Source organism: Abramis brama (assembly GCF_963993115.1).
Source record: "Abramis brama genome assembly, chromosome: 18".
Taxonomy (NCBI): domain Eukaryota; kingdom Metazoa; phylum Chordata; class Actinopteri; order Cypriniformes; family Leuciscidae; genus Abramis; species Abramis brama.
In genome coordinates, this window is record NC_139980.1 from 19273749 (window position 1) to 19293906 (window position 20158).

Genomic DNA, 20158 nt, shown 5'->3' on the forward strand with positions numbered 1-20158 from the left:
GTAATAATTGTTATAGTACAATGACAGAGTAATATAAATTACAGCATTAATCTAGTGTGTGCTTATTTCCACAGGTGAATTTGTGTCTTCATCTATTGTATGTTTGTTTTCCCATTTTGTCTTTATTGCACATCTGACTGTATGTGCGCTTGCCACAAATGTTAGCATTCCCATTCATCTCAATTGGATCCCCAATTTTGCTTGTGGGAACTCACAAAAAAAAATGTTTAAATCAATCATCTGAGCCACAAAATTCATGTGACTAATTACTCACTCCAGCCCTTTCATACAATTGACTCTAAACTTGCATTCAGATCCGCCTCCATCCAATCAACAACTGATGGATTGAACCAATTCCCCACCATACCTTTTTTCTTTTACAACAATGTTTCACTTGGATGTACATCACAATATGAAATAAAAGATCTGTTGCACCTGTTTTATCACGACTTAAACTCCATTAGATTATGTGTAGCTTGTAGCTTAGAAAGCTATAGTTCCCATTCAGTTAGTAACGTTTGACGTTACATCCAATCACCTCCAAGTGGTAACAAAATGAGCCAATGAACATTGGTCAGTGAGAATTGCAAGCCAGAAGATGTCCACTCTGGTGGGCCAGGAACATCAACTATGATTGGACCTAGCTGAGATGAAGGACGCTGACAAAATTCGCTTTCCTCTTCCTGACAGGCGACACTGTCGAGGACTTTGCCCAAAAGTTCTCGGCAGTCCAGAAGCAGACGGAGGCCATAAAGCACATCCTGCCCCGGTGTGACTCTGCCACCAAGATGCCACGGGCTGGCCCCCAGCCTGTTCGCCTGCTCGGCAGAACAGAAATAAAACGGAACTAAAGATTCTCCACCCGGCCCTTTGGTACCACTCGTACGGAGCTTAGGAGCTTGGCTAGCCCTTCCTGTTGGCTCATTCGCACAATCAGACTCGGCTATGCGATTCAGTTCGCCGGGCTTCCCCCCAGGTTCAGCGTCCATATATACATATAGCGCCCTGTTTACCTCGATGGCAGGCAAGGACGCCCCTCTCCTGCGAGCGGATATTGCAGTCCTCCTAGCGAGATGAAGTCAGGATTTTACAGTTTGTACTTCATTGTACCCAAGAAATGCGGGGGTTATGGCTAATCGTTGATCTCTTTGTCTTGAATCGGGCCCTTCACAGGCTCCCATTCAAGATGCTCACACAGATCTTATGTGCATTCACTCCCAGGATTGGTTTGCAGCAATCAACCTGAAGGATGCGTACTTCCATGTCTTGATTCTTCCTCGACACAGACCGTTTCTACACTTTGTGTTCGAGGGTCGAGCATATCAGTACAGGGTCCTACCCTTTGGGTTGTCCCTGTCTCCCCGCGTCTTTACTAAGGTTGCGGAGGCTGCCCTTGCCCCAGTCAGGGAGGTGGGCATTCGCAACCTCAACTATCTCAACAACTGGCTCATTCTGGCCCAGTCTTGGGATCAGTTATGCGAACACAGGAACCTGGTGCTCAGGCCCCTTAGCCATTTGAGGCTTCGGGTCAACTGGGAAAAGAGCAAGCTCTCCCCCGTGCAGAACATCTTTTTTCTCTGTGTGGTAGGACCTACCGCAGAGATCTTCCATATGTAGCACTGCCCCACGGGTCAGTCCCTATGTGTAACCTCCACACGTTTACTTCCTTTGGGCCGGGTGTGGTCTCCGTAGTGTTCCCCTCCTTTTGGATTGGACACGCTTCCCCAGCGTTGTGGTCATGGCTGAAAAACAATGGGAATTGTGTTCCAATGCACTCTTGCCTGGGGTAGGAAGAGCAGCTTCGACCATCCCCAGAGTAAACCCTGTCCATTCCGTCCCCTTCGGTATGGAGGACTACCTCCTTGGCTTACATGGGGCGCTGGGTATGTTATGACATAGTGAGAGCAGTTGTCAAAAGGGTACACGGAAGCTTGCCAGCATCTGCGTCTCCAACACTCGCAACACAGTTCAGTGGCTATGGCGCTTTTCCATAGGGACCCCATGACGTCAGTTCGATGTAACGTTGAACGTGACTGACTGAATAGGAGAGTCTAGGTTACTAATGTAACCCCCTTTCCCTAAAGGAGTGAACAGAGATGTTACGTCCCCCTGCCACAGCCCTGAACCTCCCTCCTCAGAAAAACATGAATGAAGTAAGTAATGCTGATCCTATTTATACCTGTATGTCCGGGTAGGTGTCCCTACACAAATTTTGCATCGGGTTCAAGTTGGTCACACAAATTTGCCATGTTTACCAACATAAATCTACGGGGCCTTGCACATGACATGCGAGGAAAAATCCTTTTTATTGTAGCCAAATATCATGGCTACAATAAAAAATATGTTTCTAAAGACTTATTAATTGACTAAAACAAAGGAATTAATTAGTACAGCATGGCCAAGTTTACCTAAAAAAAGGGAACAAAATAATATGTTGTGGAAATGAATTCGTAACTTTTAACTGTTTTTTCCCCCACGTCATGTTTGTCTTAATTTGAAAGTGACTCCTGTGTGAGTGATGCTTAATGCATCATTTCAGTATTGACCTTTTTTGTTTTGGCACAAATTTCACACAAAAAAAATTGTTTTAGACAATTAGTTATATTCATTATAATAGAGTGCCGTTCTTCTTGAAAAAAGCAGCCGTGATTCTATCTGCCATTCATCTTTCCCACTCACTCAGATCCATAATCAAGGTCCGGTACACATAATGAATGCAGCAAATTTCATTGTGTCACCCACAATGCATTGCTGGAATGGTGCGCCTTAAAGCCGTAATTCCTTACGGCCACGTTATTTGCATGATGTCATAAATCTAGCTCAGAGTCTACGACTAATGCAGCGATTAATCTATTGTAACATTAAGGGGGACGTTTGCAACCTTTTCTTCTGATTTGAGGGTTCATTTTTTAATATGTGCGCACGCTGACTTTGACAGAGCAAGAATGGCTCTCATCCCCTGCATGCAGACAAGTCAGTTGTGTTGACGTTGAAGCATGTCTGAAGGCATTAGAAAATCCAAGGCTATAAATAAAGAGATGAGTTAAAAAAGGCTTGTTCTCTTTTAACTCCCATTGGCTCTTTTGATCATTTATCTCACTGGAAGTTAGCCCATGACAGTTCTTTCAACAGACTATCAAGAGAGCAAATGTTGCTTTTGTTAATTCTACTTCTTTAATCTCCTCTGATGAGTTTCTTAAGCAGTGTGTTCGCTTTGTTTTTTATCTTAAGTCTGAAGAGATAATGGACAGAAACATTATGTCTTCGTTCTTAAAGGAAAACCAAAAATGAAACTTCTTTATTTACTTTAGTATATTTCAGAACTTTTGTAATCTAAATTGTGCACTTCTCTGTGTTTGCAGGTGGAATTTGCCTTCATTGTATGGCAAAGTTTTCCAGATCGTATTGTAGGCTACCCAGCACGCAGCCATTACTGGGACAGTGGGAAGGGGAGGTGGGGTTATACTTCTAAATGGACCAACGAATACTCCATGGTGCTCACAGGAGCTGCGTTCTACCACAGGTAATCTCCAGAGAACAATACAACACAGACAAAACTGACCTAAAGATGTATTTTTTTCTGTTCTATTCTGCTTTTTTTTTTTTCTATTTTTCAACATTTCAACAATAATATGTATTTGCATTTTAACTAGAGCTGTCAGAATTAATGCGTTGACAATTGCAATGCATTTTTTTTCAGTTTAACGTGTTCAAATTAAGTAATGCAGGATCTGGTTTTTTTCCATAATTTTTTTGGCCAGGGTTACATTATATGATCACGCTCTTATTCAAGCAAATGCTTTTAAACCATTCAAGCGCGATAAGACACAAAAGAGAACGCAGTGCGGTACTGACGCGCTCTCTGGGAATCTCCTGTGTGCACAAAGTCAGAGAGACGCCAGAGGCATCTGACACCAGGTCCAGTACTTGTGTGTATGCACGACCGGTCAGCCCTTGTATTGGCTAGATGCCCATATGATGTGATTCCCCCTCTGTAATCCCATTTGTGTGTTATCCATGATACGGTTTCCTACTCCAACAGGATAGTATGCCATGTCACAAAGCTCAAATCATCTCAGACTGGTTTCTTGAACATGACAATGAGTAACTCAATATTCTCAAATGGCCTCCACAGTCACCAGATCTCAATCCAATAGAGCAGCTTTGGGATGTGGTGGAATGAGAGATTCGAATCATGGATGTGTAGCCAACAAATCTGTAGCAACTGTGTGATGCTATCATGTCAATGTGGACCAAAATCTCTGAGGAATGTTTCCAGCACCTTGTTGAATCTAAGCCATGAAGAATTAAGGCAGTTCTGAAGTGGCCGATGAGCGTATGTCTAAGTTGTGTTCCAAATTTAAAGTTGAAATTTGAGTTTTTTGAGAATTTAAAGGTTTTAATGTACTGTTTTCATGGTAAAGCAATGTCCCATTTCATTGGAGAAGTTTTCACAGAATTAATTTTGAGTGTTAAAGCTAATTTATGATGATTACTAAAATATGTGATGTGTTAAAGCTAATGTATAAGGATTACTAAAATATGCGATAGAGAAAAAAGACAATAAAAAAGTGTCCCGCTATACCAGGACGCTGACAGTTAACAGGCTAAGTTTAATTTTCACAAAACTAGACACGGTGTAATCTTCAAATGATGATTATTTCATTGAAGATTGAGCTTTAAATCATTGTATTTTGTCCTGCCTGGAAGCCCCAATTATTTATTTGGTGCTTGAATGTGCTCCTGAAAAGAACTTGCAACAAGTGGCCAATAATGAATAATATATATATATATATATATATATATATATATATATTATAATTAGGTGAATTTAAAGTCATTATTAGCTTATTACAAGTAGCCGTCCCACCGTTGAAAAGCACCAGCTGCCACTGCTTTAAAAAAAAGTGCTGGGAAAATGCTTGAATTCAACAGTATTATTGATTTTTAATTAAAATACTTTCAAACAGTATAATAGTAGGCATTTGAGGGCTAATCAACGTAAATAATTATGTTGCACAATGTTGTAAGGTAGGATGGAATGAAAAAAAAGAGAGACAAATGTATACAATTTTTGCAATGAACTTTAGTTCCTTTTTATTTGTTCCAATTGTTTCTGAGACCCAAGCACAGCTGTGGATTAAAGTGTGTGTCATCTGAAAATATCCGTAGTCAGTTTGCCATAGCTAATACAACCTGATTAGCTGAGTTTACTAATCCTTTACAAAAATGAGAAAAATCCTTTGCTTATTTTAATCTGCTTACTTGCTTATCTTCTTCACAGGGCATTACATACACAATAACCAAAACGTCTCAGGTTATGTAACCATGGTTCCATGAGAAGGGGAACGAGATATTGCATCCCCTAAAGAGCGCTATGGGGAATGCCTCTGGTGTGACCATTGTCTGAAGCATGAGTCTAAACATGACAATGAACTTGACATTGGCAGGCGGCAGCCTATGACATCACTACTGGTGCAACCATGAGTATAAAAGGGCACCTGTGAAATACGTCATCCAATTCTTGTCTTCAGGTGAGGGCAGCTCCAACTCGTAATTCCAGAAAAGGGTGGAGCTCCTGGGGAGCAGAGGCCTAACAGTAGGCCTAGCAACACTTTATCAAAAGAACAGCCGAGGAGGCTCAAGAGAGCCTAACATCTCAGCATTGTTACCCTGTCGAGCTCCCATCAAGGAGGCACGTAGTTCGCCTAACAACTCAATGCTTCCCCTGAGCACTGAGGAGCAGTTTCTATAAAAGCAGTAGACAAAGATGCTCAAAGGGAGCCTAACGGCTTGACAACATTGCCTCACAGGAAGATTCTCATAACGAGAAGAAGCCTAACAATGCTCCAGGCCTAAGCAATAGCTAAGGTGGCTCAGAGAGCCGAAAACAGCTTCCTGAGGAGGCTTGATGAAGCATAATCAATTTGTACTGTATGCAGGTGAAGCTTAAAAAGAGCAGAGGCAAAAATAACTCTTTATAGCAAGAGGAGGCCCATGGCGCTTCCTAAAGGCAGTGGCCAAAGAGGCTACAAAAGCCTGACAACTCAGCACCACTGTGTGGTGGAGCTCTGCAGACAGAGACCTCAACATTACAATTCTCTAAAGTGAGAGGAGGCCTAGCAATGTCCTATACTCAGAACAGCATACCAAGGAGGCTTACAGGAAGCCAACTACTTGATGACGCTATCTGAGGGAGGTGGATGCCTCAGGAAGGAAGGAGTCAGATGTTATTTTAGCCTCTGGGACCCTAGAACGCTTCTTTTGTTTCACCTCCCTCGGGTCTTTATTCTCCCTCTGGCTTTCCACCTCCTCTGCGCTGTACCCCTCGAAAGAGGGGGAGCGCGAGAGGCTAGCCTTCTGGTCTTGTCTCCGGTCCTGAGACTGGGACAAGCCAGACCCCTTCTCAGTCTAAGGCGCGGACCTGAACCGGCAAGGTATAAAGGTCTTAAAAGCTGTGGAGCACGCCTTCACCTCCCTAAATCTACCAACCACTGTCTCAATGGATGTGCTGAAAAGTTCAGAGGGCGGAACTGACGCATCGAGGAGAACGTTTTTCTCTTTCTCCCAGATGTCAGCCAGGTTCACCCAGAGATGCCTCTTCATAGCCACCATGGCCGCCATGGATCGACTGATCGCAGTTTGTTTTGTTGTACGGAGAGCCAAATCTGTGGTGTGGTACAGCTCCTCTACCGCTTCAGGGGGAAGCCATAGCCATAGTGTGCAGCGCCGCACCAGCCTGACTAGGGATGTTAACCGATGACCGTTTGACCGATGGTTGACCGTATCAACGTTAACCAATCAAAGTTGTCAGTAGTCAGTAAAAAAAAAAAAAAGTGATCTCTAAATTAGGCTATTATAGACAGTGGACTAAACGCTACTACAGTTAGCCATCTAATTCCAAGATCTTTTTGTGTGAAGTGAACAAATACCTCACACTCAATTTTTCATAACTCACCTGTTTGTACTTAATAAACCAATAAAAACATTTGGCGCGAGGTCACAGCGTTTGGGTTCGTGCGCTCACAAGGTTTGCGAAAAGTAAAGGCTACAGGCTAAAACACTCGAGGTTAGAGCCAGGGTAGACGACAGGATGAAGCGTGCAAAGAAAAATAGTGTGTGGGACCATTTCACCAAAAAGAATGACACAGATGTAAGTTGCAACTTGTGTGATACAGTGCTTAAATACAATAGTAGCACATCATCTATGATGTATCACCTGAAAACGCGACACCTGATGATCATCATCTTTCTTTATTATTGTTAGCACTACCTCAAACTAAAGCGGCGTCTCTTCAGAGCTGTCATTTTCTTAAATGAGCCGCGGCAATGTTTCAAATGAGCTTCTAACGCTAGACAAACGCCTTTATTTTCAACGCGATCACCTTGTACCCAAACCATTTCGAAACCAAGGAGCCATTTGTCCTCCGATTACATACAAGCTCCTCGGCGCCGCGTTTTTTTCGCGCTGTTTCGCACTGTAGGGGATTTAAAAAAAGTGACATGAGTGGAAGGGCCTGGAGGCAGAGCGGCAGAGAGGTGTGACAGAGTTGCGAAATTGCAGGCGCGGCTCGAAATGGCTGTTATTTCAAATAGCGTAGCATATTTTAAACTAATCGGTTAACCGGTTTCAACCGGCTAATGAGGCTCAGTGGTCGGTCAAGAATTTTTTTTCCGTTTTCGCCATCCCTAAGCCTGACCCACTGACACATATGCTCTGCCATTATGGCGAAATGTGACACACAGCGGTTTATTAGGCAGAGATGGAGCATTCAGTGCAGATGCCTCGCCCATCAAGAGATAGCTAGCCAGCGTCTCTTCGATCGGAGGCATCAATGCATAACCATACTCCCGCATCCCCTCCACATCAGCATAATTCGGGCGATGGATGCAGGCTGAATATGGCTTTCCCCATGATCTGTCCACCTCAGCATGAAGATCTGTAAGAAAGGGAAGGCTCGTATGAGCTGGACAGTTATGTCCTGACAAAAAGCGTTCATCCAAGTGACTACGAGCAACCTTGCACTTCCATGGCAGATCTAATCTCGCTATGGTGCGGGACATAACTTCTAACTCGTCATATGCGGGGCAGGCGGGCTTAGAGCACTCAGAAACATCTTCGATCTCATCAGCCTCGTCCTGCTCATGAAATATATGAGAAATATTCATACCTTTCTCGAACTCATCCGCAAGCTCCAAAACCTCAGTCTCCTACTCGCCTCAGCAGGTCCTGAACCGCGAGGCACAGATGGCTGTCTTAATTCCCTTGAGAAGAGGGACAGACAAGAGTGAAGTTTCTTCATAGAAAAGCGCTTACAATGCACGCAAACAGCCCCATCAAGGACTGAGCATGCATGCTCCACGCCCATGCAAATAATGCACATATTGTGTGTGTCAGAAAACGCTGACATGGATGCACACACTCTTTCTAAAGGACTTAGCACTAATGCTAGCCATAGTCTTCCAGTTAGACACACGTTCAAACAGAAGACAAGAAAGGGGATGACGTATGTCACTGGTGCCCTTTTATACTCCCAGTCGCACCAGTAGTTACGTCATAGGCTGCCGCCTGCCAATGTCAAGTTCATTGTCGTGTTTAGACTCATGCTTCAGACACCAGTCACGCCAGAGGCATTCCCCATAGCGCCCTCTAGGGGATGCAGCACGAGTTCCCGTTCGAAAGGGAACAGTAACTTTTGCATATGCATCTATTGGTGAAGATACATAGAGCCAGGTCTGACTTTAAACACTATTAATGTGCGTATTGTAATAGACTGTTGAATATGCGAAAGTGCAAATGCCATTTGAGAGGTATGATCAGTGCTGGGCTCGTTACTCAAAAAAATTAATATATTACTCATTACTAATTACTCCTTTGAAAAGTAATAGTATTACTTATTACTCCTGGCCAACAGTAATTAGTTACAGTACTAGTTACTTTACTTTTCCATTACAGCCCAAAATTACAGTCGTTTTTGCAGCCTGTGGATCCATGAAAGTTACAGATAAACAAAGAGTACAACTAGCTCAAACTGATGACAAGCCACTATTTTTTAAACAACTTCTGTTATTTAATAAAGCAGCAGCATAGTAAAATCTACAACAGGGCTCAAACAGATAGAACCAACCAAACATGTTGGTTGAATGAAAAAGAGGCCAACAAGCACCAGAACATTTAATCTGATGATGAAATGGGTTTATACAGTAGTATGCTATGTATATATCTGGCAACAACAATTAATGGAATGTGGTCTGTGAATGTTTCACTTAAATAAGACCTAAAAATATTACATTACAAATAAAACAGTAGGCACACAGCAACAATTAAGTTAAATTAAATTACAATAAGTAATATACTATTTGCATTCATGTTTAATTTTAAACTCATTTTTTTTTAGCCTATTGCTCACCACTAGTTTTTCACTGCTCACATCTGAAGCGTGATTATATCTCATCAGGAGAAGCTTTTCAAACCTTTTATCGGACAGTCTGCCTCTTCTTGGTGTCAGAACCAATCTTCCTAAGCAGAACAGTCTTTCCACAGGTGCGCTGGATGGAGTGGGGGTGTTATATTTCATAAAAATGTTTTTTTATCCTTGGCTCTTCCTAAAAGATGGAGAGTCAATCGTGGAGATAGGCAACATTTCATCAACCACATAACTAGCCAAGCTTCATTAGTTCTTTTTCGCTTGTTGTAGACTGCTGTCCAGCACGATAAAAATAAAATTTTTGTTGTTTAGCCTTTTTAGGGCTACAGCCATCATCCTCGGCCACATCTTTGGCGGGGGGAGTTTCATGTTGATGTGCTTGATCACAGTAGACAAAGTCTTAGTACCACTACACAATTTACATGTGACATTGATGTTTTTGATGTCATCCTTTCTCCCTACAAAATAAAAATAATGGCTTTGATAAAAAAATAAAAATAATTTAACAATTAAAAAATATACAAATTATAAATTATAGGTATGATTGGATTTTTGAATTTCAAATCATTAGTGATAACTAGTAACTAGCCATTTTTTTGGATGGTAAATGTGATATTACTTAAATTTTATTAGTAATTAGTTACACTACTAGTTACCAGGGAAAGTAATATTATTACTGTGACGCCCACAGTAACTAATTAACTAGTTACTGCCCAACACTGGGTATGTTGAAGGGTTTTCAGTGGAAAAATGACATAAATTTAAGTCTGTTCTCACAAAAGGCTACAGTATCATATGACTTCAGAAGACTTGAAATATATAAGGTACGTACTGTTATGATACATGTGTTTTATTTATGTTTGTTGGAGCTTAACAATCCCCCGGTCATGGACGGACTTGACCATGAAGAAAAGTGTTGTTATATCTTATTATGTCTTATTATGTTATATCCGAATGTCTTATTATATATTCATCTTATCCTTTTCAAGTGTTATGGCACCTCACACCTCAGTAAGCTATATGTAGAAGAAATAAATGTCTAAACAATCACACATGCCATTAAAACATACACCTGTCCTGAACATTTGCACTTATGAAATTGAATTTATAACATTTTTCATAGCTGGACCATCATTCAGAGTCAAAGTCTGAAGTCCCTTTGAAGAAACCACAAAATACTTGTATATAGTACCCTGATTTCCCTGTAGAAAGAAAGGACTGATTTGTTTCTTTAGCTTGTTAAATTTAACTCTGAAATACAAGTGATATACCAAGAATCATCAAGCTACACATATAGCTAGATTTAGTAAAGTAGTTTAATTAAATATCTAGCACATAAATATTTTGTGTTGTCTCTCTCTAGTGATGTCAATATGAATTCATCTTTCATCATGAGTAGATATAATTGGCTCCAGTACACTTTGATTAATGTAGCATTACTTCTAGCCTTTTAGGGAGACCGGGGGTAATGTTACAGTTTTCCTTCATATTCACATCTTTTGGTATAAGAAACATCTTGGTTACGTATGTAACCCTCGTTCCCTGAGGAGGGAACGGAGACGTTACGTCAGTGAATGACGAAATGGGGGTTTTGCTAGAGAGCCCTATCACCTTTGAGTTATTAGAAAATGAGCTAATAGTATGAAAATACCATGGGTCTGCAAATGCAAATGCAAAACGCGATGCAAATTCCGCCCCACCGCGTGGGTATAAAAGGAGCCGCAAGTGCAATCTCGCATTGTTACCTGCTGAGGAGACGAAACTGTGCGCCCGGCTGTTTCAGCGGTACATTGTTGTGGCAGGGGGACTTAAGTCACTACGAGTTACGTCAGTGAATGATGAAATGGGGGTCCCAATTCAATCACGCCATAGCGGCTGTCTTCCAGTGCCCTGAGTAAGTCTGAGCTCCCTGTCATGAGACTAGCACGGATGAAGAGCAAGGCTTAACGCAAGAATACCAAGGTACACTGGGTGGCATATCCCAGGTGGAATATGTAACAAAGCGCCTACCCGTAGGGAGGACTTAGAATACACATATGACCCGAGAGCGGGATGCATATGGAAGACTCAAAGGTATACAGACCGCAGGATGGAATGTTTCAACCTCGAGATGGCAAGAGGTCTTGCCACGGGAAAACACGTGCTCGGAGGAGACTTACCGTGGAAATACACATGTGGGGGTTACCCAAGCGGGGAACCATGCACATGGAAGCACCTAGCCAATCACGAGGGCTGACCGACGGGGCATGCACTCTGGTGACGGCATCGACAGTGCATGAGGAACTCAGGGTCTAAGAGGAACTCATCTGAGTGAAATAGCGCATGTATCCAGTCCGTGGAGTGGAATGGCGCAGCAAGCGATGACACCAAGCAGGTCCTACTTACTGGCTAGTGGAAGCGAGTACATGAGAGGACACTGGCTCTACCCGGAGATTATAGAATCTCGTGAAAGTGTTGGGTGTCGCCCAGCCTGCAGCTCTACAGATGTCTGTTAGCGAGGTGCCATGCACTAAAGCCCAGGAGGAAGCCACACTCCAGGTGGAGGGTGCCTTCACCCCTAGGTGGCATGGACGACCCTGCATCTGGTAAGCCAAAACAATGGCGTCCACTATCCAGTGAAACAACCTTTGCTTGGAGAGAGCCTTTCCCTTCAGCTTCCCACCAAAGCAGACAAAGAGCTGGTCTGAGGTCCTGAAACACTGCGTTCTGTCTACGTAAGCATGAGGGATGCAGTCTCCATTCCCCGGGATGTGGCCGAAATCGTGAGAGCTCGTCGGCTGCACGATTCAGCTCTCCCAGAATATAAATGGCTCGAAGAGACCTCAGATGCTTCTGACTCCATAAGAGGAGATGGCGGGCGAGTTGCGACATACGGCGGGAGCGCAGACCACCTTGTCGGTTGATGTACGCTACTGTCACCGTGCTGTCTGAACGGACTAGTACGTGTTGGTCCTTGAGCAACTTCGGAAATGGTGCAGAGCCAAACGTACTGCCAGCAACTCGAGGCAATTGACATGCAAAAGGTGCTGGGGTCCTGTCCAGGAGCCCGTGGCAGCATGTCCATTGCACATGACACCCCCAGTCCGTGGCAAAGGAATCTGTTGAGACAACAACATGCCTGGAAACTTGTTCTAAGGGCACTCCGGCCGGTAGAAAGGAGAGGTTCGACCACGGGGTGAAGTTCTGATGGCAGGCCAGAGTAACTGGTACTCGGAGCGTGCCCTGTTGCCATGCCCATCTCAGGACTCGATCGCGAAGCCAGTGCTGAAGCGGTCTCATATGAAGCAGTCCGAGTGGCGTGGCTGCCTCTGCGGATGCCATATGCCCCAGGAGCCTCTGAAATAACTTCAGTGGAACCGCACTCTTGCCCTTGAATTGACTCAGGCAATTCAGCAGTGACTGCGTGCTTGCTCGTAAGCTGCGCGTACATGGCGACCGAGTCAATTTTCATAACGAGAAAAGAGATCCTCTGCACGGGGGAGAGTTTGCTCTTTTCCCAGTTGATCCGAAGGCCCAGACAGGCGAGGTGCCAGAGCACCAGGTCCCTGTGTTCGCAAACATGGTCTCGAGAGAGAGCTAGAATCAGCCAGTCATCGAGATAGTTCAGGATGCAAATACCGTGTTGCGGGAGTGGCACAAGGGCTGCCTCGACGACTTTCGTGAAGATGCGAGGAGACAGGGCTAGCCCGAATGGAAGTACCGTGTACTGGTATGCCTGCCCCTCGAAAGCAAACCGAAGAAACGGTCTGTGTCGAGGAAGAATGGAGACATGAAAGTACACGTACTTCAGGTCGATCGCTGCAAACAAATCCAACAGACAAACACATTTGAAAATGCGTTTGGCTGTCAACATCTTGAACGGAAGCCTGTGAAGGGTTCAGTTCAAGATGCGCAGGTCCAGGATTGGCAGTAACCCACCGCTCTTCTTGAGTACAATGAAGTAGGGGCTGTAGAAGCCAGACTTCATTTCGGCTGGAGGGACGGTCTCGATCACACTCTTCGCCAGTAGGGTGGCGACCTCCGCACGCATGACGAGCATTGCCACCCACCATGGTATAGCGGACTCCCCGGAAGCGGGGAGGAGACCGTACGAACTGAATCACATAGCCGAGCCTGATGGTTCACGCGAGCCAGCGGGACAGATTGGGAAGCTGAAACCAGGCTTGAGTTAAAAAGGTTGAGACTATACTAGGACACTGAGGACTCGACTATACTATATAAATTACCTTCATGTTAAATTACTTTTAATAAATATATTATTCAGCTGATAAAGAACAACTAGTTACATTTCAACTAGTTTCAACTAGTTCAACCACAAACACTGTAGTAACCACTTACAACACCCTAGCAACAGAAAGGCAACACTCTAAAAACATCCAGAGCACCTTAGCAACCACACAGAGACACTCTGGAGACCATTCACAACACCATAGCAACAGTCTAAAAACACTCAGAGCACCTTAGCAATAGTATAGAAACACTATAGTAAATATTTGCAACAGCATAGCAACACTCTAAAACACACAGAGCACTTTAGTAACAGCATAGAAACACTCTAAAACACTCAATGCACCTTACCAATGACATATAAACACTGTTGTATTGTGGGACCTGCTGCGATAGAGATCGTTCAGAGACAGGCTGATATTAAAGCAGGTAATAAATGTTCAGTCTGACAGCTTCACTGGCCATATTTTAACGATAAATGGCACAGGTGAGATGGAGTTCACAGTTTGTTTTAGCCGAAGGTCTCCGAACTCATCATTCACAACAGAGCCACACACACACACAGACCTTCAGACTGACACATCACACACCCGACACACAGATTAACTGCTTTGCTACTGGTCAGCGAGCTGACAAACCACCTGCAAAATGACCCGAGCTTAAAGTGCACAGGAGAAAAAGACATAAATAAACGTGTGAAGAGAGATAAGCCACCTGCAGGGCTGAGAGAAACGTTTTGATGGCTTTCCCTCAAAGAGAGAGAGTAAAAGAGAAGGAAGGCAAGAGAATGACAGACAAGACATTTGCAGGCAGGAAAGGAGATTCGGTTTAATAAAGAGAGAGAGAGAGAGAGAGAGAGAGAGAGAGAGAGAGAGAGAGAGAGAGAGAGAGAGAGAGAGAGAGAGAGAGAGAGAGAGAGAGAGAGAGAAGGTGTCACTCACAGAAATTAAAACATCTGTCTTTTTGAGGTTCTCACAGCAGGGTGGGCTCCTCCTGTCTCTGTCTGTGAAGGATATCATGAGTGACTATCTCAGTCCCACCAAAAAAATGTTTTATTGCTCACAGGTTTCTCTTAATGAAGCACTCATTTAATTTGTCTCAGTTGTTTCTCATAAAAGAAAATATGATAAATAATTATAAGCTTGTTAAAGGAATAGTATTTCTTCTGTGGAACACAAAAGAAGATATTTTGAAGAATGTTAAGTGGTAATGGTATGGTAAGTTTCCATTGACTTCCACTGTATGGACAAAAAATACAATGGAAGTCAATGGGGAACCCAAACATTCAACATTCTTCAAAATAGTGTGTGCGTACGTGCGTGCATGCGTGCGTACATGCGTGTGTGTGTGTGTGTGAGTTCAGCAGAAGAAAGAAGTGCATAAAGTGCATTTGGAATGACATGAGGGTGAGTAAACGATGAGAGAATTTTCATTTTTGGGTAAACTATTCCTTTAAGTGAATAACACTATAAAACAAGATTTGTATATAAGTTAATGTAAGGGTGCTTGCTCATTCAAAACGCACTGCCATTATACTAGAAGGGTTTGTTAATGTATTATGTGGTTGCTAGTGTATTCTGGGCAGCTAGGGTAAAAGAAGCTATGTATTTTCATGTATAAGGATCCATTTATGTTGTGAAAAATATTATAAATATTGACAGCATTACAAAAATGTTTAAAACAATACAAGAGTGCTGTTAGATGCATGAACCTGAAGAAAAAAACAAAAAACAAAGTTCTGTCATGAAACTACTGCTTGCAATCACATCATTCTCTATAGGGCACAGCTGATTGGTTCCTGCTGTATCAGTAGCCAATGAACTCGCTGCTCAACCTTCAAATACTTGGTCAGCATTTGCTGTAGCACTTGCAGCGCGCTTTAAGAAACCCTCCACCATCCCCATCTCCACCTGTATAGATCTGCTACGGGTAATTCATGTACGCTATATTGTACAGCAGCAGCAGCATGTCTTACATGCTCACAGCAGTGTGTCGTGTATCTATTGACATGCAAATCTCTGTACTTGCTTTGCTGCAGCAGCAATAACCTACAGCAGCAGCAGCATAGCAAATCTATTTGCAATGGACTTGAGAAATTGATAACATTTACATTTTTGGGAGAACTATAACAGTAGTAATTTGGTCAGATGTAACATATTATTAAAATTGTTATACAATTTTTCTTTGACTTTTTTTTGCGGTCCCTGGACCCCAGTTTGAAAACCTCTACTGTAGAGTAGACATGAAATTACTGGAGAAACTCAATGGTGAAGTGTGTAATATCTGTGCCTGCCATGGCTAGGCAGGCGAAATAAGAGAAGAAGGATTTTGATGCAGCAACATCACTCAAACAAACAAACAAACAAACAAACAAACCCATAGGAGCAGGGGGGTATTCCAGAAAGCAGGTATGTCTAATAACCTGCTCTGGGTTGGCCGAACTTACTTCCGTACTCCATACCTCGAGTAAGGAAAGTTTGGGTTAATCAACCAAGTGTTCAGGGTATGTTTGATGGTAAGATAACCTTGCTTTCTGGAATACCCCCTGGAGAAACTGCCACAGCTACACACAAGCATAGACAATACAGGACAAAAGGTGGAACAAAACTGAGGGCTTAAATTCACTGGCTAAATGAGGAACCAAATAAGACATAGGTAAACATAATCAGTTAACCAATGAGTAACCATAGTAACAAAGGATGTAATCAGAAACCAAGCAAACAGGAACTAAACACAGGGAGGAAATATGGGAACCAAAGGAAACACAACATAAGAGTCCACAAACAGAACATAAATATTTACCGTGTGATGTCAATTTAATATATTATTTATTTATTTTGGACAGGTATTACCATCACCTGTACACATACTACCTGCCGATGTCTCTGCTGTCAATGGTGGACCAGTTGGCCAACTGTGAGGATATCCTCATGAATTTCCTCATCTCTGCAGTATCCAAACTCCCGCCAATCAAAGTCACGCAGAAAAAACAGTACAAGGAGACCATGATGCAGCAGGTATGAGTCTGTGTTTGTATGGATTGTAAATAGATGAGTGTGTGTCCAGGGTGATTCCCTATTGAGATCAGAAACGTCTGTGTAGTGTGTGATGGATGGAGCGCTCCAGGGCTGTGAGTGTGTGTGGATCTGATTCAGCAGTATTGGTCCGTTTGATGAATGTCTTCATGGTAAGGTGAGATTAATGATTGACAGCAAGGTTGCTGTACTATCCTTCTCTCTGTCTGTCTACCTTACCCATTTCCCCTTGCTCTCCTTCTCCTTCTCTTTTAATACATTTCTTCATTCTTTCTTTCTTTCCAATTGTAGATCACCTCTGTCTTTTTCAAAACTCTGCACCCTTTAGCATTAATGATTAGCCAACATATCTTTTCAGAGCAAAGTAAACAATAGTAGATATAATGAAAATGTAATATAATGATAATGTAATAAGTAGCGATGCACCGATACGAGTGTCGGTATCGGGCCTGATACTGCACTCATGAACTCGTACTCGTTAAAATGCTCTGATAAATAATCTAAATCTTATATGCAAGTAAAAACTTGACCTGTTACGTGATTTATGTATAAGGAGTGGTTCCCTACATTATTACAATGAACAAGAAGTTTACTGTTTTTCTGGAAAAAGAGGTATCAGTGCATCTCTAGTAATATGTTCTTCATCCATTTTTGGAGCAAAAAAAAAAATCCCAATACAACAGTATGTTTCGGCTGAGTTGCTCTGAATCTTCTGTTGTTGCAAATTGATAGTATAAAAATGTAAAAAATAGATTCTTGACATGAGATTATTGATACAGTATTGAGAAGTAATGCTAAGATCGTTTTCACAACATCTGCACGCGAAAAACACAAAGGGCAGATTTTTCCATTTTTAGTACATTGTTGTCATGTAAATGTACCCTTAGTAGTAACTCTTATTTTTAACTTTAAAAAATTTTCAGTAGTTTGACATTAGTTTAACTGTTTTCAAGCAATGCGTTTTTTTTATCTCAAGTGCTATCATTATCTCACTTTTAGAGTCATGATCGAGCCTTATTGAGATACTGTATGTGGCAGAAATTGTACTGCTCTGATTTTAAAAATTAGCTATTGCCCCCTTAAATACTGTAGGTAGGTTAGCTACTTTTTGTTATTAGCTTGTAGCATGGGCTAGTTAACTAGGTTTTTCAATACGGCATTTTTCAATGCAATGTAGTTTAAATACGTTAGGAGTAATTTGGACTTTGGGAAAATACAGTTTCAAAGTTTTAGAAAGTTTATTGTTTTACTGAATATTTGCTCAAAATTCACTTGAACTTAAACTAGAAGCTAACGCTAGAAGCTAAATGGCTATTTGCTGATTATAATCTCAAAATTGTAAAATATCAGTCAGTCATGTCAAGGATGTCTAAAGATTTTGTGATGAAACATGTTATGAACAATACAAAATATTTGTATGTACCTTTCAAAGCATGTAGTTCTGTATTAGTTGATTGTAAGCTTCTTTAACAAGAGGCTAGACATCCTTCCAAAGTGTTTCTCATGAATGTAAGGCCATAACTGTCGTCTATCCTCTGAGTCGTGAAATGAACACTCCGTGTTCGCTCTGTTTGTCAGTGTCTTTTAAAGTGCTGCCCAATTCCAATAACATGTTCCTGCCCTCATTCATAATCTGCCTGGTGAACCATACACAGACCTCTCTCTCTCCCTCTCTCTCTCTCTCTCTCTCTCTCTCTCAGGGCTCTAAGGCGTCTCGATGGGCCGACCCAGACCACTTTGCACAGCGTCAGTCCTGCATGAACTCTTTCACAAGTTGGTTTGGCTTCATGCCTCTCTTACACTCTCAGTTGCGTCTGGATCCCGTGCTCTTCAAAGACCAGGTCTCCATCCTACGCAAGAAATACAGAGACATCGAGAGGTTGTGAAGGGCTACACCCCCCCCCCCCCCCCCCCCCCAAACACACACACACACACACACACACACACACTCCAGTGAACTCAATCGGACATCCCGAAATAGACCTGCAGTGTTCGATTCACCTGGACTCATTACAGACCAGAGACAAAAACAATATATTCCATCTACAGAATAAATTATAACAAAATATGCAACACTGAATGGTTTTATCTGCGGCTGAAAGTTTTGTGGCAAACAGCTGCTCAGAATCAGACTGGTATTTGCGCGTTTGAATTTGTTGTCATTGTCGGTGTTGTTGTTTGGGAGGGCTGTGGTCACTGCACACGTTGAAACAGGCGTGTGAATGGATGAAAAATAGCTGAAAGAGTTGCCTATGCCTGCAATATGTATTTTAATTTCAATTCTTTTTTTAAGAAATTATCTTTTTATTTAAAAGAAGGTAACAAAAATAAAGTCTATGAATGCAAAGTGGGTTTGCACCCTAAATATTCACTTTTGTATCATTTTAGTGTGTTTCTTTTTCCTTTAATACCACAATTTTACTTCAGAACAGATTATCCAATATCAATAATATTCTGATGTTTTGAAGAAAAACAGGTTAGGTTGGAAAGCTCACACATGGCTTTTGAATAATTTGTGAGAAGGGTGTGAATAATGGGGGATGGGTGTTAAATAAGGCATCAACCCCTAAAACGGGTACTTCACCGCTGACAAAATGGGCTTTCAATAAAACTTGGCTGCCTATACAGTAGAAAGGCGGGTAGAAAATCAGTGCTGCCTGACTAGAGAAAACAAAGAAAAGATGCTGTTTTCTTCCCTTTTGTCAAAAAGGTAGGAAAACTAAAGAACCCATAATGCACTGGACATGGCCCCTCCCATCAGTCTGCAATATATCTTATTTTTCAGGCCACGGCCATTTGCAATTTTAATGTGTCTGGCTTCCGTAGTCATTATGCTTCCAGTTATTTTTAGCTGTACAAAACAGCGTGTTATTCTGCTATAATTATTATCTTAATTATAAATATGCTGGTTTGTAGCAAACAGTTTTATAGTTTACTGCATTTTGATGTATTCTTCTCGTTATTTCCCTATAGCAGCTAATAAATCGGAAGTCTCGCACATTCACAGAAAACACCTGACTTCCGCATTGAAAAATAAGATGGATATGCTTACCACAGTATTGCGTAATCAGGCGGAGTTTTGCTGACAAATAAATGTGAATTTCTCTGTCCAGGTAACACAGAGAATGAATAAACATGGTTAATTTACATATAGCCTACTACCAACATTGTCACAATACAAATAGAGTTGAAAATTGGCCTTTAAAGTCAAAACTAAAGGATGGGGGCAGGGTCTTTTAAAGGTAGGCTAGGTATTTTTGGAGAGGCTAGCAATAGAAAGCTACCTTTAAAAGCATAAGATCCCACCCTCCCTGCAGAGTGTCTCCAAAGCCATGCCTCCTTCAAAACACATGAACGCACACAGCTGAGTCTACAAAATGTCACGAGAGACAGAGTTAAATTACCTTGCATATGAGAGAAATTTTTGTGCATGTTTTCATATTTGTTCTTGTAAATTTGAGTCATAGG

The 20158-nt window shown here is 42.1% G+C and overlaps 1 protein-coding gene across 1 annotated transcript in view; it reads left to right on the forward strand.

The window, feature by feature from the left end:
• Positions 1–19052, forward strand: part of LOC311068185 (exostosin-1) — a 345962-nt gene extending 326910 nt beyond the window's left edge. The window contains exons 10-12 of the mRNA XM_084090477.1: positions 3363–3523; positions 16501–16672; positions 18391–19052. Of these exons, the coding sequence (XP_083946603.1) occupies positions 3363–3523; positions 16501–16672; positions 18391–18576 (519 nt within the window). The 3' untranslated portion in view covers positions 18577–19052. The remainder of the gene's footprint in view (positions 1–3362; positions 3524–16500; positions 16673–18390) is intronic.
• Positions 19053–20158: the final 1106 nt, after the last annotated feature.